At 39.0% G+C, this 22,035-nt stretch overlaps 1 protein-coding gene across 4 annotated transcripts in view; it reads right to left on the minus strand.

Annotated features, from left to right (window-relative positions):
* ZFHX4 (zinc finger homeobox 4) overlaps positions 1–22,035 on the minus strand; it is a 214,074-nt gene that overhangs the window by 27,034 nt on the left and 165,005 nt on the right. For 2 of the 4 annotated variants that reach the window (XM_088844788.1, XM_088844787.1), the window contains exons 5-6: positions 10,111–10,179; positions 597–713 (exon numbers count right to left, since the gene is read on the minus strand). In XM_088844788.1, coding sequence (XP_088700914.1) covers positions 597–713; positions 10,111–10,179 — 186 coding nt within the window. Of the gene's footprint in view, positions 1–596; positions 717–10,110; positions 10,180–22,035 lie in introns of all 4 variants that reach the window. The other 2 variants (XM_055431616.2, XM_088844786.1) reach the window with 1 other exon arrangement.

Consider the following 22,035-nt stretch of genomic DNA (forward strand, 5'->3'; position numbering starts at 1 on the left):
TGATATTTCCTCTTCTTAGGCTGAATCATCTGTAAACTTTTTCACTGGATTTTGTTTGAAATGCCTCAAATAGATGCCCTTAAAAAGGGCAAATTCCTGAGTGTAAGTTGTAAAAAAAAAAAAAAACCAGAAAGCAAGGAAAAATAACATTTATTTTTAGGGTTACGTGGTTTAGAGAGGGAGGGGGGTGCATATGATTGAATGAAAAAAATTCAAGTGATATCTAATCCCATGCTTATGAAAAATTAATATGCCATCAGAGGAATCACAAGTATAGCTAAGATTAATGAAAGGCGCTTAAAAAATTACAAGCACACAAACTGATTTGATTAAAAAATAATCTCGCTGGTCATCCTGCAATATTCTTCAACTTATCCACATCTATTCTGTCAGATGGTTATGATTAAAAATAGGTCAATGGGAGGCTACTGATAGAAATCACATGCAAAATGCACATGCAATGAATAGTAGTGGGAATGTTCAGACAGTTTAAAATGAATAAAAGCTTTTAATAAGCTGGGGGTGGGTCAGCAAACGAAGGGTTGATCGCTGGGATGGGGTGGGGGAGGGAAAGGTGAAAGATTCTAGCGTCTTACCAGAGTCTTTATTAGAGTTTTTGCCTTCACTATTGTCTCTCTCACTTGTGTCTTTCTCATCCTCATCAGCCTCGGCTATAGGTTTAATGGCTCCTTCTGCCTCCTCTCTCTGTTCTTCTGCTAAGAAACACACACCAGTCAGTAGGATAGAAAACCCCAGAAACACACACCCGAAAATAAACGACGTAACCATTTAAAAACTTTGTTACTTAGGAATGATTTGCAGACATTCCTTCTCAGAAAAGAACATGCATTTATTCAAAAGTCACTATTAGAACCTGCTGGCTCTACCAATGCAGGGTTTGTTTTTTTATCTCAAGCCACTTCTTTTATTTCCACTGAGAAAATGTGCCTGTACTAAATTAAAAGAAGTCTTTTCAAAGAAATGCGGTTTGAGCTAGAAAAGATTTAGAAATGAATGCGAGGCAATTTTGTAATTTCAATAGTAGAGCCTTCAAAACTACATGAACCCACTTCTCCATGGACTTGGATAAACGGAAGAATGAAGCAAATTCTCAGAAAAATGTCTTCATAATATAATGTGATAATTATGGGTTAAATATAAGACAGGTGTTACTCTCAACTTTCAGTCCTTAGACCCCAGAGGAATCCTTTGGAATTTGTCAGAGTAAGATCACAAAACTTCAGTTATCCTAGGATTTTTTTTTTCTATAGGGGGAGCTCTACAGAGTGTAGGACAGAAGAAGGTATACTTCGTCTATGACAACCACATCACCCCACACCTCATTCACGGGTTTCACACCAGCTAGATTACATGGAAATCCTCATAGTAACTCAACCCTATTTAATTATTCTGTAAATCTCAGCTACGCCGCTGCTGGTGGATTAATCTGTTTATGCAGTTAGCCTCTATGCTGGGTCAGTGTAGCACTAATCCGTGAAAGGCCCACTGTTCTCTTTCATCCTGCGATCATTTGTCTCTCACTGTGCTGATGTCACATTTTAATGAATTTTTAGCAATCTGAGTAATGCCAGATAACCAGACTTGCAACTCCCCACAGCATGGCATGCTGTTTTCATTGCGGCACAAAAAATAAAAATCCTATTCCCCTGTTCAGGTAGGAATTACATAAATTAGGAGAAGAAGGTAAAATGGGATTTGAAGCACCAGGCTCCTCAATTTCATAAAATCTTTAATGACCATATAAATTAACCCTGGAAAGGCAAAAGGTCATTGACACCCATTTGCATACACTCTTCTATTTGCTTTTGATAAGCAGAGCTTTTATGCAGAGAACATGATACAATTAACCCTTCAAGAACCGTACAAAACGCGACTCTGGACATTTTAAGTGTCAAACATTAACTGAAAATTACACACTGCATAAAATTTTCATTGCAAATGCTACAGTGATTGAAAGGGGAAATCGTGGCCCTCTCCACACCCCATGTTTTTTTAATAATGTTCTGACAGCAGAATGAAATATCCACTGTCATATGTAGCAGCTGAGCACCAAAAAGAAAAAAAAAAAATGCTATTTAGTGTTTCACTTTCCAGCCATGCTCTACCACTATGAGACCAGAAGACAACAGGAGGGCGGTTGGTTCTGGGCTCAATGGCAGAAACTCCAAAGAAAGACTCCAGGTTTGAAAACAAGGATGTTTAAAACATGTGAAATCAGAGTTTGTTTCTAAGTCCTCAAAGGCACCAAGCAAATCTACTGATTTTGGTGTTGCACCAAAATGCAGGGGAGGTTTTCAGGGAGAGATCAGTCATTGGAGGGTTCAGGGGAAACTTCCCTTTCAGGCAAATACACGTGAAAATTGTACTTGAAGATAAATCAACCCTTCTCCTGGCCCTCGCCTGCTTTCACCCTTCCATGATAAGAGGTGATCAAAACCAGGCCTCCTCCTTCCAGCAGGGGGCCAGGCAGGGTGGGGACCATTGCCTGGCTCCGTTTGGGAGGCTGAAATCATAACTGGATTAGGTGGTGTCCCCCCTCTCCCCTCTGGCCGAGGTCCACACACGTGACTCGACCATCCAGTGTCAGGCCTGCGACCTATGCGACCGCCCGTGGCAATTCCTTCTCAAACTCATCCCAGGGAAGCGGTGCGAGGCTACTGGGAACAGATTTACTAGACCTTTCCCCCCAGGCTGGAAAATGAAGCGTCAGAGTGCTACTGAGCATCCTTATCTTGAGGGGACATAAAATGGTAAGGGCTAGCCCCACTCCTGTTCATAAAACATCGCGCGTCAGGAGAAGAAAACGAAAATTATGAAGGTACGAAAAGAGAAACTCCAGTACGGTCTGCGTCTCATCAGACGGTTTCTGCAGGATCCTCTGGTATGTGTCTTAAGTGTGAGAGAAATTCCCAGACAAGTTCTTCTATACATCACGGTGGTGTCTGACCCCAGCCTGACCCTGGCAACAGTTTGAGAAATCTGAATGTGAACAAAGATTCTGTGTCAGCAGCGGGGAGAGATTGTGGGATAGACGCTCCCCATCAACTTAATCGCAAACAGCAGTTCTGAGGCCATAACTTTGCCCGGCTCCTCCAAGCCACAGCTCATAACCTCCAGGGTGGATTTGCCCGCACTCCCTCGGCTTCTGTGACTTCAGGCCCCCCCTCCGCTTTTTCTGGTTCTTCCTTTGAAGTAGGCAGGCAATTAGCTCTAATGCTCCAGCAATTCAGACCTGTTTTGTGGTTTCCAAGGCGAAAGCTGTTTATTACAGGTAGGGCTCTTTGGAGCCCTAGAACTTGGCGAATTTTTAATCAGGCAAAAAAGAATCAAAGGGTAACTTCTGTACACCATAAAGTTTCCTCCAAGTCAGGAGAAAAAGGTCACTTTCGTTCTTGAGGAGAGTTTTTGAAATAAATTTGACATTCGTTTTATAAATAGGCTTTAGAGTCAAGAGTATTAAGGGTGGAGAAACCACTTTCCCCTAGAAAACCTTGTAGGTTGGATTTGGGGTGAAGGGCAAGAGTTGGCTACGTTCTCATTTTCAAGTACCACATTTCCTCAACTGTAAAAATGCTGTAAAATGTAAGATGCTTACATTTTATGAAAAAAGGAAGAGAATTTTATGAAAAAAGGAAAAAAGTATACAGCACGAAATGTATTAAAGGGATGTCTTAGAACTGAGGGAAATTACAGAAAATTCCAAAATAAAGATGCTAAAGCAGTTTTTATTTTCATCAATAAATTTCTTCAATATATTTAATACTAATGAAAGTGAAGCATTTCATAAAATAGTTATATTCACACTGTGTATATTTCAATTATTTTGCCTCATGGAAAACACAGGATTCATATGTTAAATTTTATGATATAATTCAAACGTGCATTAGGTCCAGTAGAACTTCCTGATTTTCAAATAAATGATAAAACATTTCAAAATAATAGGAAGAAGACAAAATAATATTATAGTCTTACAACAGTACAGTTAACTTCCCCTTGCATTGTTATAGGGCTTCCCTGGTAGTTCAGCTGGTAAAGAATCTGCTGGCAATGCAGGAGACCTCAGTTTGATTCCTGGGTTAGGAAGATCCCCTGGAGAAAGAATAGGCTACCCACTCCAGTATTTTTGGGCTTCCCTGTGGCTCAGATGGTAAAGAATCTGCCTGCAGTGCAGGAGACCTGAGTTTGATCCCTGGGTTGGGAAGATTCCCTGGAGGAGAGCATGGCAACCCACTCCAGTATTCTCACCTGGGGAATCCCTGTGGACAGAAGAGCCTGGTGGTCCATGGGGTCGAAAAGAGTCGGACGTGACTAAGTGACTAAGCACTGCATTGTTATCATGCCTAAATGATGATCTTGTAAGTTACACATATATGTAAACTATATTTAAAAGTTTCTGAATGATGAGCTTATTTTCATTTGAATTAAAAAAAAGATTGGAAAATCACTATCAATTTATTCTATAAAATAATATAACTATAGAGCAAATCTTGGAGAAAAAAAATGGCAACCCACTCCAGTGTTCTTGCCTGGAGAATCCCAGGGACAGGGGAGCCTGGTGGGCTGCCGTCTTTGGGGTCGCACAGAGTCGGACACGACTGAAGCGACTTAGCAGCAGCAAAGCAAATCTGCTTTGTGCTCTCTCTCTGATCTAAACACCAGTCAGTTTTGTTCCCACTGCTTTATTATACATTTGGGTTTGGGAACCCTCTGAGTCTTCTAAGGAAACCACCACATACTTTTTAAGCCCGTGTAAACAGGAAGCGAAGGATAGCAACTGAAACATCTTTAGTTTTTCACATGGAGCATCAATTCTAGACACTTGGCTTACAAGAATTCCTTCTTGTGCCCCTTCTTTGTCTCCCTGTTCAGCTCTACTCCCTCAAAATCTATCCTTTGTATGACCTACTTAAATCTGACTTCTCTACATAACATCTTTCAGTGACTGCCGTTACATAAAGAAAAAGCTCAATCTTCTGAACAGGGCAAGAATAGCTAGTCTCTGCCTATCACTCCAGTCTCATCTTTCTTCACTTCCTACCTGGCTCTTAACTTGAGAACAGTCTGAAATTTCAGGGCACCAGAATCACCTGGAAGACTGGTTAAACCACAGATTGCTGGGCTCTATCCCTACAAATTCTGACTCTGGAAGTATAGAGTAAGGCCTGAGAATTTACATCTCCAAGTTCCTGATGATGTTAATGCTCTTGGTCCAAGACCACGTTTGATGAACACACAACAGTCATTGATGCCTACTTCCTTTCTATAAGAAACACCATTCTGTTTCTTGTCTTTTCTAGAATGACTTTTCTTCACTGTATTCGACTCCCATCTTCCCTTTAAGTTTAGCTTGGCAAATATCATTTTTACCATATGTAAAAATGGAGCTAATGCTACTTACTTCATAGATTTGTTATAATGTATAAAAATTAGCACAGAGCTTAACGCAAAATAAGTATTAAAAATGCTAGCTGTATTATTACTCTTAATTGCTTCTTTTTATATTAGAGAGAAAGTGAAAGTGAAGTCGCTCAGTCATGTCCGAATCTTTACGACCCATGGGCTGTAGCCCACCAGGCTCCTCCATCCATGGAATTTTCCAGGCTAGAGTACGAGAGTGGGCTGCCATTTCCTTCTCCAAGGGATCTTCCTGACCCAGGGATTGAACTCAGGTCTCCTGCATTGCAGGCAGATGCTTTACCTTCTGAGCCACCAATTTAGTGATTTTTAATTGACTGATGATTGCTTTACAAGACTGGTTTGATTTCTGTCATGCAGCAACATGAATTAACCATAGGTCTACATATGTTCCCCTTCTCTTTTAATTGCTTCTTTCTCCAAAAAGTCTTCCCTGAATGCTGAACTAAGATTAGTGTTTCTGGATACATTTTTAATTTTTTTCTTTTTCTTGTGCATTAGTGTAAAACAACTTAGTTAGCATGTGGAAATCAGTATTACCTACTTTCCCTAACAGGTACACATTTACTGAAAACAGTGATTGTCTTATTTGTCAGTGTTCCAGAGGCACCAACCCCAGGGCTGGAATTATAGAAGGCAGCAGAACTTGTTACCTGGAACACTGAGTTCCATTTAGGAAGCCAAATTGGAAAAGAAAAAGAGGAGTCTAGACTCTATTGCCTTCCTTTATTCCCATTCAACTAAACCTAAAAGAAGCATTTTTTTGATTTTGTTTGGTTTTGGTCTGGTTTGGGTTGTTTTGTTTTGGTTTAAATTTTCTTTCTCTACTCAATCACATTCATTATTCAACCATCGCTGGCCTGGCTCCATATCTATTGCTCTTCTCAAAGCCACCGATGACTTCCATGCTGTGAAATCCAATGGCCACTTTGCATCTTACTTGACTTTGCTCAGAAGATGTTAGTTACTACTCCTTTCTCCTTGAAAAACTCCCTTCTTGAGTTTCATAGACTCAGACTATTGTGATGCTGCTGTACCCCTCTTAAAGTTCTTTCTTGTTCCCCTTTGCTGGGGACTCCTCCATTAAAAATCTAAAATTGGAATGTCTCCAGCATTGGTCCTAAGTCCTATTTTATTATCCACAAAGAATGTTTGATTTGAGGAAAAATAACGATCTCCCTGTTAGGTCCATACCATTTCTGTCCTTTATCGAGCCCATCTTTGCATGAAATGTTCCCTTGGAATCTCTAATTTTCTTGAAGAGGTCTCTTGTTTTTTCTATTCTGTTGTTTTCCTCTATTTCTTTGCATTTATCACTGAGGAAGGCTTTCTTATCTCTCCTTGCTATTCTTTGGAACTCTGCATTCAGATGCTTGTATCTTTCCTTTTCTCCTTTACTTTTCGCTTCTTTTCTTTTCACAGCTATTTGTAAGGCCTCCTCAGACAGCCATTTCACTTTTTTGCATTTCTTTTCCATGGGGATGGTCTTGGTCCCTGTCTCCTGTACAATGTCACGAACCTCCATCCAGAGGTTCTATCTATCAGATCTAGTCCCTTAAATCTATTTCTCACTTCCACTGTATAATCATAAGGGATTTGATTTAGGTCACATCTGAATGGTCTAGTGGTTTTCCCTACTTTCTTCAATTTCAGTCTGAATTTGGCAATAAGGAGTTCATGATCTGAGCCACAGTCAGCTCCTGGTCTTGTTTTTGCTAACTGTATACAGCTTCTCCATCTTTGGTTGCAAAGAATATAATCAATCTGATTTCGGTGTTGAGCGATTGGACTGTGAAGAAAGCTGATCACCGAAGAATTGATGCTTTTGAACTGTGGTGTTGGAGAAGACTCTTGAGAGTCCCTTATACTGCAAGGAGATCCAACCAGTCCATTCTAAGGGAGATCGATCCTGGGTGTTCATTGGAAGGACTGATGCTAAAGCTGAAACTGCAATACTTTGGCCACCTCATGCGACGAGTTGACTCACTGGAAAAGACTGATGCGGGGAAAGGTTGGGGGCGGGAGGAGACGGGGATGACAGAGAATGAGATGACTGGATGGCATCACCGACTCTGTGGACATGAGTTTGAGTGAACTCCGGGAGTTGGTGGTGGACAGGGAGGCCTGGCGTGCTGTGATTCATGGGGTCGCAAAGAGTCAGACACGACTGAGCAACTGAACTGAACTGAACTGAACGATCTCCCTAGATGACTTCATCTAGGCCCACTGGTTTAAATTTTGCATCTCCATTTGGACGTCTGAAAGGCATATCAAACTTAATATGTCAAATCAGAACTCTTGATCACCCTTCAACACACTGTTTCTCCCCAGTCTCCACCATCTCAGTGAATGGTACCACCATTCACCAAAAGCAAGGCTCATCACTGACTTCTTTCTCCTTTTTATAAAGACACCAATCTATCAGCATGTCCTATTAATTCCAATTCCAGGATATCTTATATACAGTAAATCCATCTATTTCTTTTCATTTTCATTGCCAGTACCATTAACTGCTTACCTGTGTCTTGCAATGGTCTCATTACTGGGAAAGATTTGCTCTTGTTTTCCCACAATTTATGCAGCACACCTTAATAAAACTGAGCCATTCTACTGTTTGAGCCCTGCCATGGCTTCCTATTTTGTTTAAAATAACATAGGAACTCTCCACTATGGTTAAACTGATCAGGCCTCTGTCTACCTTTATGACTTCACCTTACATTGCTCTCCTCTTCACTCATCTCTCTCTACACTACCCTTCTTTCTCTTCACAGAATATGACCAACCTCTCCTCTCTGTCTGTAATGTCCTTCCCCTAATTTACTCCTTATTTTGTACTCAACTCACCTGTCATTTCCTTAGAGAACTTCTCTGACCATTTTCTAATACAGCGCCTCACCAGTCACACAGATGGGGGCCTCAGACTTTAGCGGGATTCACTGCCACCTGGAGGGCATGTTGAACCCTAGACTGCTGGACCCCATCTTTAGTGCTTCTGATACAGTAAGCCTGGGATAGGGCCTAAGAATCTGCATTCTTTCCAGTTCCCTGATTGTGCTGATGCTGTCTGTAAGGCATCCACACTTTGAAAACCTCTGCTGTACTCCTTCATCATATTTGTTGAAATCTGAAAATAACATTTATTTGTATAGAAATAACATCTAAAAGGGCTTCCCGGTGGCCCTAGTGATAAAGAACTCATCTGCCAATGCAGGAGACATAAGAGACTCAGGTTCCATCTCTGGGTTGGAAAGATTCCCCTGGAGAAGGGAATGGCAACCCACTCCAGTATTCTTGCCTAGAGAATCTCATGGACAGAGGAGCCTAGAGGGCTACAAGTCCATAAGGTTGCAAAGAGTCAGACATGACTGAAGTGACTTTGCACATACACATGAAACATCTAAAAATGAGAGAACTAATCAGCCTTACTCAAAACTTATGCCCAACAGTTCCTGGCAATTTTGAGTAAATTGATGATTCTGAGTTTTCTTACTTGGGGTAATGAGGACTATGGTATGACGCAATCAATTAAGATCAAAGAGAAAAAGAAGAGAAGAGCTCAATTTGGAATTTGTTATATTTGATTTCTTTGTAGAACATCTCCATGAAACTATCCAGAAGGCATGGGAGTGTCTAAATATAAAGCTTCTCAGAAAGGTTGAAGATATAAATTTTGATGTCTTTGTTTATAAAACAAATATATTGACAGGTAGTGGTCTCTTTTTAGTTTGATATGTTTCTCATAGTTTTGATTTTTTGCACTATTATTTTCAACCCAGTCATTACTGCAATTTTTTATTGGCTTGAAGTGAGGAAGATGAATTGAGTTTTTGCTAATTTATTTTAAATATGCTCTCCAGTTTTCTGTGGTAAAGTAACATAAGATTAAAAATAAATAACGATTTATAAATAAAAAAGTATGCATGAGATAGGCATAGGTGAAGGTAAACCTTACTTTTAAGAATTTTTAAAGAGGGAAGTCCTGACTTTATATTGGAGGGATAGTTTCACTTGAAATTTTAAAACATATTTCAAAACCCCATTATAAATGTGAGGGACTTTTTATAATCAGTTTTTGTTCTGTATTGACATTATTATTCCAATTGTATAAATCTGGAAACTGGGATCGTTATATAGCAGAAATAAGTGAGTTGTATTATAGCAACATGGGTGAAATTCCTCTGAAACTATGTGAATATAATTCAGCTAAGAAGACATAGCCTCCATTTTTTAACACACACATAAGCATGCAAATCATGGGAGCCAGTGACTGTGTTGACACAGTTGTAAAAATCCAATCAGCTCATTACCAAAACTCCAGCATCCAGGTTGTTTGACTTGGGGGAGAAACAATACCCAGCTTATTGACTTTCACATTGTATAAAACCATCCATTTATGTAAAGAAAATTCACTACATATAAATGTAGATGTGAGAAATTATCCAGCAGAAGTTACTTTTTCTCTGAGAACTTCCTGTACATATGCATCTAAATTTGACTATATTTATTTTTTATTATATATTTATTATATATAATTTTGATACAGTCTATACAGGATTTAAATTATTTGTGTGATTTGATCAGTTCTAACTAGGGCAGTTCCAGAGAGTTTATTTCATAGATTATGAAAGTAACAAACATAACTCATTCAGGACAGACAAGAGTAAGACAAATTACCTGAGGTTGCTCTCAACTGCTGCTCTGTAAGATCATCCTCACAGGCTCTGGCTCCCAAAGAGGCAGTTTCTGCAGAGGACATCAGAGTGAAAGGTAGTCAGTCCACCATGGTAAACTCTGCAGTGTCAGTCAATAACACAGAACCCAAAATTTGACTTTCAAAGAGATAAGCACCAGATAGAGTTCGCTGGCACACCTTACACCCTAGTGGCTGGCCAAATGAGTCCAAAGAATAGTAAGTCTAGATCTCATTCTCATGATCAGCAACACGCAACAAATACAATCATAGAAAATAAAATATGGGAACAGGAAAGGCTCATTCAGATTTTTCACACTTGGTTATTTGGCCAAGCCTACATGTTATAATGACAATGGCACACTGTATAAAACTGGGAACATAGCTTTATTTCTCTATCAAAAAAATAACAGAAAGAAGATGCCTCAATATACAATTCGCTGGTAGCTCAGATGGGAAAGAATCTGCCTGCAATGCAGGAGATCTGGATTCAATCCCTGGGTCTGGACAATCCCCTGGAAAAGGGCATGGGGACACACTCCAGTATTCTTGCCTGAAGAATTCCATGGTCAGAGGGGCCCAGCCGGCTACAGTCCATGGGGTTGCAAAGAGTTGGACACAATTGAGCAACCAACACAAGATAGGAGAGATGATGTGAGAGACCAAAACAGAAAACAAGTACTTGAAGAAAACTGAAGAATAAGTTCAATCATCAATAAATCCACACCTTTATTCTGATCTATTATGTGAGCCCCAGAGCAGAAGTGTTGACAACGTCCTGGTTTGCTAAATTCACGCCCAAGTCCTAAGTTCCATCTAACTCCACTCTTCCAGTTCCCTGTTGTAGGAGAATCTATGATAAACAAAAGACTTCAGGAATCACCTTCAACACCTTATTTTTTCTTGACATCAATTCAACACTTGCTATTCATTTCATTTTACAATGTATCTTTCATGTCTGTGTCTCTATTTCTCTGTCATTGTATCTTTCCTGATCATTTCAATAGCCTCCACAACCATTTCCCTGCCTGGAATTTCATGTCTTTCCAGTCTAATCTCTCATAATATCTCAAGAACTATCTTTCAAGAAAACAGAATTGCTTGAGTAAAAATCAGAGTTCTAGCACTTTCCAGGTAAGGGAATCCTCAAGTATATTACTTAACCTAAGCCCTGATTTCCTCATCTGTAAAATGCAGAAATATACATAAATAATCAGCAACTGTAAGAGAAAATAACACAAATAAAGGTAAAATGTGATATGGACTTCAAAGTAAGAAAAGCTCATATCTTATTGAGAGGATAAAAAAGTTGTTATACAATTCTTACACTGGCAAAGAGACTCGAGTTTATCTAATATTTCTAGGCAATAGCATCTGTGGTTGATTCTGAAGGTTTTAATTAAACAAACAATTAACCTTAAAAATAGAAGTGCACACCAAAGCACTATTATTAATTCACTAATTGTTTCTCCTGCTACATACAAAATCTTTGGCCTTTGTTGGTAAACTGTTTAAAAACAATACAATCATAATAAATATACACCCATTCCCAACAATAATAACAACAACAAAAAAAAACAATTATCTTATAACTATATCTTAAGTTAGTCTTGAAAAAAAATAATTTGTCATCAGTTTTTACTTATAAATTGAGGAATAACTTCCAAATAGATCACAACATTGATGTCTAATCAATAGATCCCTCAAGAAGCCCACTTTTTCCTCCTGGCAACTTCTCGCTTCAGTTATACCTTGATCAATACTGTTTGTTTCATTTTTTGAATATTTCTTGTTCTTCTGTTGAACTCTCATTCATCCCTCAAAACACAAAGCAAGGGTCACTTCCTCTTTGCTTGCATAACAATTAGCTTTTATATGTCTCAGCACTTCTGATGCATTGCAATAATGCAATGCATTATGTGATCCATGTCTGTTTACACAATAAATTGTGAGTTCCTTAAGAAATTTCATTTTAATATATTCTCAATCAAGGAGAGAGTGAAGAATATTAAAGTCACCTTTGTTGTTCAGTCACTAAGTCATGTCTGACTCTTTGTGACCTCATGCTGCAGTAAGCCAGGCTTCCCTGTCCTTCACTGTATCCCGGAGTTTGCTCAAACTCACCTCCATTGAGTCTGTGATGCCATCCAACCATCTTATCCTCTGTTGCCCCTTCTCCTCCTGCCCCCAACGTTTCCCAGCTTAAGGGTCTTTTCCAATGAGTTGGCTCTTTGCATCACCTAGGACATCTTTATTCAAAATATTAAACTACATCCTATATCCTGAAACAGATGAATCTCAAGATGAGAATTTTATGAAAGCTTCCCAGGAGCCTCAGGACTCTATAAATTCAACGCTTTCTCAAATATACCAAGAACAAGTAAGTCCTCTTGTGTATACATATGGAGAAGGAAATGGCAACCCACTCAAATATTCCTGCCTGGGAAATCCCATGCACAGGGGAGCCTGGAGGGTTATAGTCCTTGGGGTCCCAAAGAGTCAGAAATGACTGAGTAACTGAACCATCACCACCATATATACATACAAATATTGTGTTTAAAATCATTTCTCCCCCTCTTTTCGAGTGAAAAACAATCTTATTTTATCAAATAATCTTACCATTGCACACACATACACACTTCAGTGTATCAAACAGATTTGTTCAAATAGACATCAGTAGTGACTGAACAACAACAACAGTATCTAAGTAAATTTGATCAAAGGATTGCTACTTTTAAAAGATTTATAATAATTAAAAGAAAACAATGACAAACTTATTAAGTTTCCATCTCTGCCAGGTACTGTGGTAAACTATTTGTGTAAAAGCAGTCATGTAACCTTCATGTAAGCTAGTGGAAGTGATGGAATTCCAGTTGAGCTATTTCAAATCCTCATAGATGATGCTGTGAAAGTGCTGCACTCACTATGCCAGCAATTTGGAAAACTCAGAAGTGGCCACAGGACTGGGAAAGGTCAGTTTTCATTCCAATTCCTAAGAAAGGCAATGCCAAAGAATGCTCAAACTACCACACAATTGCACTCATCTCACACGCTAGCAAAGTAATCCTTAAAATTCTCCAAGCCAGGCTTCAACAATATGTGACCATGAACTTCCAGATGTTCAAGCTGGATTTAGAAAAGACACAGGAACCAGAGATCAAATTGCCAACGTACGCTGGATCATCAAAAAAGCAACAGGGTTCCAGAAAAACATCTATTTCTGCTTTATTGACTATGCCAAAGCCTTTGACTGTGTGGATCACAATACACTGTGGAAAATTCTGAAAGAGATGGGAATACCAGACCACCTGACCTGGCTCTTGAGAAACCTATATGAAGATCAGGAAGCAACAGTTAGATCTGGACGTGGAACAACAGACTGGGTCCAAATAGGGAAAGGAGTACGTCAAGGCTGTATATTGTCACCCTGCTTATTTAACTTATATGCAGAGCACATCATGAGGAACACTGGGTTGGATGGAGCACAAGCTGGAATCAAGATTGCTGGGAGAAATATCAATAACCTCAGATATGCAGATGACACCACCCTTATGGCAGAAAGTGAAGAGGAACTAAAGAGCCTCTTGATGAAAGTGAAAGAGGAGAGTGAAAAATTTGGCTTAAAACTCAACATTCAGAAAACTAAGATCATGGCATCCGGTCCCATCACTTCATGGCAAATAGATGGAGAAACAGTGGCAGACTTTATTTTTTTGGGCTCCAAAATCACTGCAGATGGTGACTGCAGCCATGAAATTAAAAGATGCTTACTCCTTGGGAGAAAAGTTATGATCAACCTAGACAACATATTAAAAAGAAGAGATGTTACTTTGCCAACAAAGGTCCATCTAGTCCAGGCTATGGTTTTTCCAGTAGTCATGTATGGATGTGAGAGTTGGACTACAAAGAAAGCTGAGTGCTGAAGAATTGATGCTTTTGAACTGTGGTAATGGAAAAGACTCTTGAGAGTCCCTCTGACTGCAAGGAGATCTAACTAGTCAATCCTATAGAAATCATTCCTGAATACTCATTGGATGGACTGATGTTGAAGCTGAAACTCCAATACTTTGGCCATGTGATGCGAAGAGCCAACTCATTTGAAAAGACCCTGATGCTGGGAAATATTGAAGGCGGAAGGAGAAGGGGACGACAGAGGATGAGAGGTTGGATGGCATCACTGACTCAATGGACATGAGTTTGAATAAACTCCAGGAGTGAACTCCAGGAGTTGGTGATAGGCAGGCAGGCCTGGCGTGCTACAGTCCATGGGTTCACAGAGAGTTGGACATGACTGAGTGACTGAACTGAAGTGAACCTTCACAATAAAATCAGGAGGCAATGATTAATCTTTATTTTACAAATCATGAATCTAGAGGCTCAAAGAGGTTAAGGTCACTTGCTCCAGGTCCCCAAGTTTGAAACTGACAGAGCTTGAAATAAAACCCAGGTCTGCCTGGTAAAAAAGTCTGTGAAATTTTGGATATGTCCACTACCACAGTATTTAGGAGTCTTTAAAGGTTTTCCTATCTTCATGAAAGCCAGCAAACTAAGAGCATGAGGGTTTGGGGGAGTTGAAGGGTAAAGGTAGGTAAGAAATAAATTTTCACTAGTCCTATGAAAACTCTGATATTTCATAAAATATTTACATTCCTTAAATAAATATTCACATTCCTTAAATAAATATTTACATTCCTTAAATATAAACTGTAACCAAATAACAGTTTGCTGCCACATAGAAATCCTTTCGTTTGATAGTGATTTAAGGAAATGTGTGTGTGTGTGTGTGTTTAGCTGCTGTTGCATCTGACTCTTTGCCACCCGTTGGATTGCAGCCCACCATACTCCTCTGTCCATGGGATTTTCCAGGCAAGGATACTGGAATAGTTGCCATTTCCTCCTCCAGGAGATCTTCCTGATCCAGAGATCGAACTCATTTCCTGCACTGGCAGGTGGATTCTTTACCATTGAGCCACCTGGGAAGCCCTTTAAGGAAAGTATATAATATCAAAACCAAAATCTGTTATTTAATCTCACAATTATGGAGACTGTTCTGAAGAGAATGGTTTGTGCAAATAACTTTATAAGGGGATACAGTGAATGGCTACCCACTCCAGTATTCTTGGGGCTTCCCTAGTGGCTCAGATGGTAAAGAATCTGCCTGTAATGTGGGAGACTCGGGTTTGATCCCTGGGTCGGGAAGATCCCCTGGAAAAGGGAATAGCTATCCACTGCAGTATTCTTGCCTGGAGAATCCCACGGACAGAGGAGCCTAGTGGGCTACAGTCCATAGGGTCGCAAAGAGCTGGTTATGACTGTTCAAGTAACACTTTTCACTTCTTTCACACTGCAGTATGCCACATAATTCTTTTTATATCTTCAACAGTGCTGCCTTCTTTATACAAATGATATAAATATTTTAATAAAGGAGCTTTTAACTTATCAAGTGAACTGATTAATCTATACTTTTCTGCCTGTGTAAAATGACATGTTTAAAGCTTAGTAATGATACATAGCATCTTTCAATATTTCACTTTAATAATTGCTCTGTAATAACAAATCTGACTGCTGTTAACATGATCTGTCTCTTTTCCTGGCGATTTAATTAGATTACTAATTGGTGTTCTTCAGCACCTGACCTTTCTTACTTAATACTATTTAAGAATAATTCCTCTGACAATTCATCTAGTATTTTACTCTATTATGTCCATTTGGTGATGATCACATATTTGAAAAGGGGATCAAATTATTTTTATTAACTCAAGGTAGGAATAATTACTATTACTATTTCTGAGGAATAGTATATTGATTATAGTATCAACAGTCAGATTGTATAGTATATTACAACCACCATCACCACCACTAACATTTTACAGTATCTGAGGCTGACTGATGCCCTTTATATGTGCTAGGATGCCCCAAGAAAGTGGTGGAGCTATGATTTGAATCCATACAATTTTATTCAGGAATCTGAAAACTCCAATACTTTAGCCTCCTGATGCCAAGAGCAGACTCATTGGGAAAGACCCTGATACTGGGACAAAGATTAAAGGCAAAATAAGAAGAGGGCAGCAGAGGATGAGATGGTTAGATAGCATCACCGACTCAATGTCCATGAATCTGAGCAAACTCTAGGAGATACCCAAGGACAGGGAAGACTACTAGCAGGCTACAATCCATGGGGTCACAAAGAGTTGGACCAGTAAACAACAACAAAAGCTCTCTTAACCAAAGTGACATCAGTTCATTCCAGTTTCTCAGTCATGTCCAACTCTTTGCAACCCCATGGAGTGTAGCACGCCAGGATTTCCTGTGCATCACCAACTCCCAGAGCCTTTTCCAAACTCATGTCCATCGAGTTGGTGATGCCATCCAACCGTCTCATCCTCTGTCATCCCCTGTTCCTCCCGCCTTCGATCTTTCCCAGCACCAGGGTCTTTTCCAATGAGTCAGTTGTTCACATCAGATGGCCAAAGTATTGGAGCTTCAGCTTCAGCATCAGTCCTTCCAATGAATATTCAGGACTGATTTCCTTTAGGATGGACTGGTTGGATCTTCTTGGAGTCTAAGGGACCCTAAGAGTCTTCTCCAACACCACAGTTCAAAAGCATCAATTCTTTGGCGCTCAGCTTTCTTTATAGTCCAACTCTCATATCTATACTTGATGATTGGAAAAACCATAGCTTTGACTAGATGTACCTTTTTGGTAAAGTAATGTCTCTGCTTTTTAATATGCTGCCTAGGTTGGTCATAGCTTTTCTTCCAAAGAGCAAGCATCTTTTAATTTCATGGATGAAGTCACTATCTACAGTGATTTTGGAGCCCCCCAAAATAAAGACTGTCACTGTTTCCATTGTTTCTCCATCTATTTACCATGAAATGATGGGACCGGGTATGATAATCTTAGTTTTCTGAATGTTAAGTTTTAAGCCAACTTTTTCACTCTCCTCTTTCACTTTCATTAAGAGACTCTAGTTCCTCTTCGTTTTATGCCATAAAGGTGGTATCATCTGCATATCTGAGGTTATTGATATTTCTCCCAGCAATCTTGATTCCAGCTTGTGCTTCATCCAGCTCGGTATTTCACATGATGTACTCTGCATGTAAGTTAAATAAGCAGTATGACAGTATACAGCCTTGACGTGCAGTCCTTTCCCAATTTAAAACCAGTCTGTTGTTATATGTCCAGTTCTAACTGTTGTTTCTTGACCTGCACACAAATTTCTAAGGAGGGAGGTAAGGTGGTCTGGTATTCCTGTCTCTTTAAGAAGTTTCCAGTTTGTTGTGATCCACACAGTCAAAGTTTTGGCGTAGTCAATAAAGCAAAAGTAGATGTTTTTCTGGAACTCTCTTGCCTTTTCAATGATCCAGTGAATGTTGGCAATTTGAGCTCTGGTTCCTCTGCCTTTTCTAAAACCAGTTTGAACATGTGGAAGTTCATGGTTCACATGCTGTTGAAATCTGACTTGGAGAATTTTGAGGATTACTTTGCTAGCACGTGAGATGAGTGCAGTTGTGCAGTAGTTTGAACATTCTTTGACATTGCCTTTCTTTGGGATTGGAATGAAAACTGACCTTTTCCAGTCCTGTGGCCACTGCTGAGTTTTCCAGATTTGCTGGCACATTGAGTGCAGCACTTTCACAGCATCATCTTTGAGGATTTGAAATAGTTCAACTGGAATTCCATCACCTCCACTAGCTTTGTTTGTAGTGATGCTTCCTAAGGCCCACTTGACTTCACATTGCAGGGTGTCTGGCTCTAGGTGAATGATCACACCAGCATGATTATCTGGGTCATGAAGACCTTTTTGTATAGTTCTTCTGTATATTTTTGCCACATTTTCTTAATATCTTCTGCTTCTGTTAGGTCCATACCATTTCTGTCCTTTATTGAGCCCATCTTTGCATGAAATGTTCCCTTGGTATCTCTAATTTTCTTAAAGAGATCTCTAGCCTTTCCCATTCTATTGTTTTCCTCTATTTCTTTGCATTGATCACTGAGGAAGGCTTTCTTATCTCTCCTTGCTGTTCTTTGGAACTCTGCATTCAAATGGGTATTTCTTTCCTTTTCTCCTTTGACTTTAGCTTCTCTTCTTTTCTGAGCTATTTGTAAGGCCTCCTCAGACAACCATTTTTCCTTTTTGCATGTCTTTTCCTTGGGGCTGGTCTTGATCACTGCCTCCTGTACAATGTCAGGAACCTCTGTCCATAGTTCTTCAGACAGTCTATCAGATCTAACCCTTTGAATCTATTTGTCACTTGCACTGTATAATCGTAAGGGATTTGATTTAGGTCATACCTGAATGGTCTAGTAGTTTTCCCTACTTTCTTCAATTTAAGTCTGAATTTGGCAATAAGGAGTTCATGATCTGAGCCACAGTCAGCTCCTTGTCTTGTTTTTGCTGACTGTATAGAGCTTCTCCATAGAGCTGTATAGAGCTTTAACACTAAAAGTGACCTTTTGATACTGTAATTACTTCTCATGTTCATTTTTTTCTCATTTGACCTGAGTTCTGCTAACCACCTTTTCTCTTACACCAACCCTAATGGTTACATCTCCAAAGGCAAAGCTTAAAACCTAAATTTTTAGGGTTCTGACTTTTAATTACGAGAGTGAAAGTCCTTACCACTCTCTTTCCTTGCCTGACACTTCTACTCATAAGCTTATCAGTTTCATTACTCCTTTTCCCCTTCCCTTATTTGAATAATATTTATTCTTCAAGTTAACTGATAACATTCAGGCATTTAATCTTAGTTCAAAAATCATCAAGTTCTCATATGGCAAATCTTGATCCCACCCCCTGTAAATTGGAATAATACTTTCAAAAAAACCCTATAATCCATACAAATATAATGATCAGGGAAAGATCTAGAATTTTTAATTTTTTAAAGCAATCTAGATACATAAACAGAATTCTGAGTTTAAGTGTGCTGGGACTTGTGACTAAATCTAATCTAATCTGCACTTGGTTATTGCAGCAGCCATGTGCTTTTTATATTATTATCAGTAAGTTTAGGAAGCATTTGGCACATGGTTAGTGGAAGCTGGAATTTTTTTAAATAATGGGTAGATATTTAAATTGTCAAGTATACTCTAAGATAGTATTGGCTTATAAAACTGACACATCTCAACTCCTCCCATTGATCTGTTAACACATTAAATAATCATGTATCACTATTTTTAGTAAAATGTTTAGCACATAAAATGAAGAATATACCACCAAACAGAATAAATATTAAGCTAACAGGTCTAAAGTAGTGGAAAGAAAAACTTCTTCTGTAGTCTTAGGTAACAGGTTGAGTTCCACTTTACTTTCATCCTTTAACAACAACAAAAAAAGAATGTTAACCCATTCTTATTTTATACTTGGAGAAAAAGACCAAATTCTGTAAGAGAATCCACACCTGTCAACAACTCTTCTAGCCCCTCCCATTTCTTTTGAAGCACCTCCCACCTCTACCTCATCTCAGTGACTCATTGTAGAAAGTATCTTAGAGAACAGGAATATAGAGAAAATACTAGAAGATCCTCAAGTTTCAAAATAATAAACGAGCAGTTGTTGGAAACCTGTTAGGTGCTAAGCATATTACATGCATTTCTTTAATCTTCACAGTGAATCTGTCACAGAAAAACCATTGCTTTTATGGAAGAGATGAGATAGCAAACTTAGATGTTTTAAGTAATTTTTGTCCAAAGGCACAGAAGAGCAAAAGGGTAGTAGGATTTCAGCTGAGTGAGTCCGATTCCAAAACTCTGTCTTCTCCCCTGGACAGGGCTGCCTCCAGGCAGCCCCCCAGGACTCCTGGGCCAGGAAGCCTAAAAACTCTTGAGTTTCCTACCTCCAAAAAAAAACAGCTCAAAGGCCTTCAAAGCAGACTCACCATAACAAGATCCATATTTAGAAGAATGTATCAAGTTGAACATTTATTACTATTCTAGTAGTTTACATTTTAATAAAAACCTCTGGACTTTCTTGTACATTGCAAAAGAGAAGACTGTTTCCAGATGAAGTAACTTAGCAATTAAAAATGGTTGCAAGGGGTCTTCTCCATCGTTTTCCTATGTGGATACAAAGAATGTGCTTCTAAAAAGCTGAGCAACTCAGCATGCTATCAAATGGTTGTGAGTAACCAGGCAACATCATCATTGTTGATTTGCAGTGTTTTCTCTTAAATGATTTCTTCTAGGCAGTAATAGACTGAAGTGCATTGGATGCTCTATTGTCAATTATCTGAATGGGGTTGGATTTGTAATTTTTTATTTTCTAGAAAAGTAAAGCTCTTATATTCTGCCTTGTTTGGTTTTACCTAAAAGTTATTTTTATATGGTAAGGGAGCAGTATCTCCTGGGAACTCTGGGCCAGAAACGTGCCATCACTTCTTTCTGCTTCTTGAATCATCTATGACCTCAGTGTAACGGGACCTCAAAAGAATTTAATAAGTTCCTGATATCAGGTAGTTTCAATAAATTACTAATATATCCTCTTAATGTCTTGTACTTTAAAGTATTGTTACTAAAATATTTTTTCTTAAATTTACTAGTGCCTAATACATCTCTCTATTTAAGCTTCTATTTTATTTGATTGTTTCAAAACTAAAAGATCAAACTTCTCTTATAATTTAGGGATAATTCAATATTCCTACATATCAACCAATTGCCCAGTTATTTAAACTCAAGTCCTTATAGGATTTGTCACAGTCTCTCTTTCTATTGTCTGAAATGATTTTCATTCTTTAGCATACTATGCTGGCTTGCCTAGGTTGCTCATCAACATGGGAACACATTTGCTTCAAACACAGACCATAGACCCTACTCAACCCCAGGCCGTCACTGCCTTTGTTCATGTGGAACACTGGCTACTTATTTCAACCTCTTGCTTTCTATCTCATTTGTTGCTATTTAACTGCTAAATTGTATCCAATTCTTTTGGGACTCCGGATTTTAGCCTGCCCAGGCTCCTCTGTCCAAGAGATTTTTCAGGCAAGAATATGGAGTGGTTTGCCATTTGCTTCTCCAGGATTTTCCCAACCCAGGGATTGAACCCATGTCTTCTGCATTGGCAAGTGGATTCTTTACTGCTGAGCAACCAAGGAAGCCCTAGCTAGTTTTTAATCCTCTACTTTCTATTACCACTCCATATTTGACAAATTTTCTGAATAGCCTCAGGTTAAAAGCTTTTTGAAGTTATTTTTTTAAATAGAAAAAATAAATGTCCAGTAGTGCATCTTTTGGAGAAGGAAATGGCAACCCACTCCAGTGTTCTTGCCTGGAGAATCCCAGGGACGGGGGAGCCTGGTGGACTGCCGTCTATGGGGTCGCCCAGAGTCGGACACAACTGAAGCGACTTAGCAGCAGCAGCAGCAGCAGTGCATCTTTACCACTATTTCCTTTAATTCTATCAAAGACCCCTCATGAGGATATCATTTCTGCTAAGAGAATTTGCATTTCTTTGTCTCAGTCATTATTTGGTTCTTGGAAACTTCTATAACTTTGCTCACACTTTTACCTCTAAGCTTTCTGTAACGATAGGTGCGTCTCCCTGAAGACTGCTTTGTTTAAAAGCTACTACAACAATTCTAGAGTTGAATCAATTTGAAACTTAAAAAAAACAAATGCTTTCTGGAATCTGCAATGATTTCATCATTCCCAAGATTTTACTTCAATCATATTCAATGAGTGACTTGGACAAATGTCTTTGGAACCATTATGCATGAAACCATCATTCCCTCTGGCTGTGGAGAACCACAGAAAGTAACTCTGTTGAAATAATAGTCATTTTAAAAAAGAAAAAGGAAACTATTTGAGATTCATTCTCTTCGCTTGAAATTTTGAGCAAAGATAAAAAGTGAGACATCAGTGACATTGAAACTGCCCACTTCAGCTATAGCTAAGTGGCCCTTAGAAGCTTATA

Source organism: Moschus berezovskii, chromosome 16, assembly GCF_049115385.1.
Source record: "Moschus berezovskii isolate FMDL1 chromosome 16, NW_MosBer_1.0, whole genome shotgun sequence".
Taxonomy (NCBI): Eukaryota; Metazoa; Chordata; class Mammalia; order Artiodactyla; family Moschidae; genus Moschus; species Moschus berezovskii.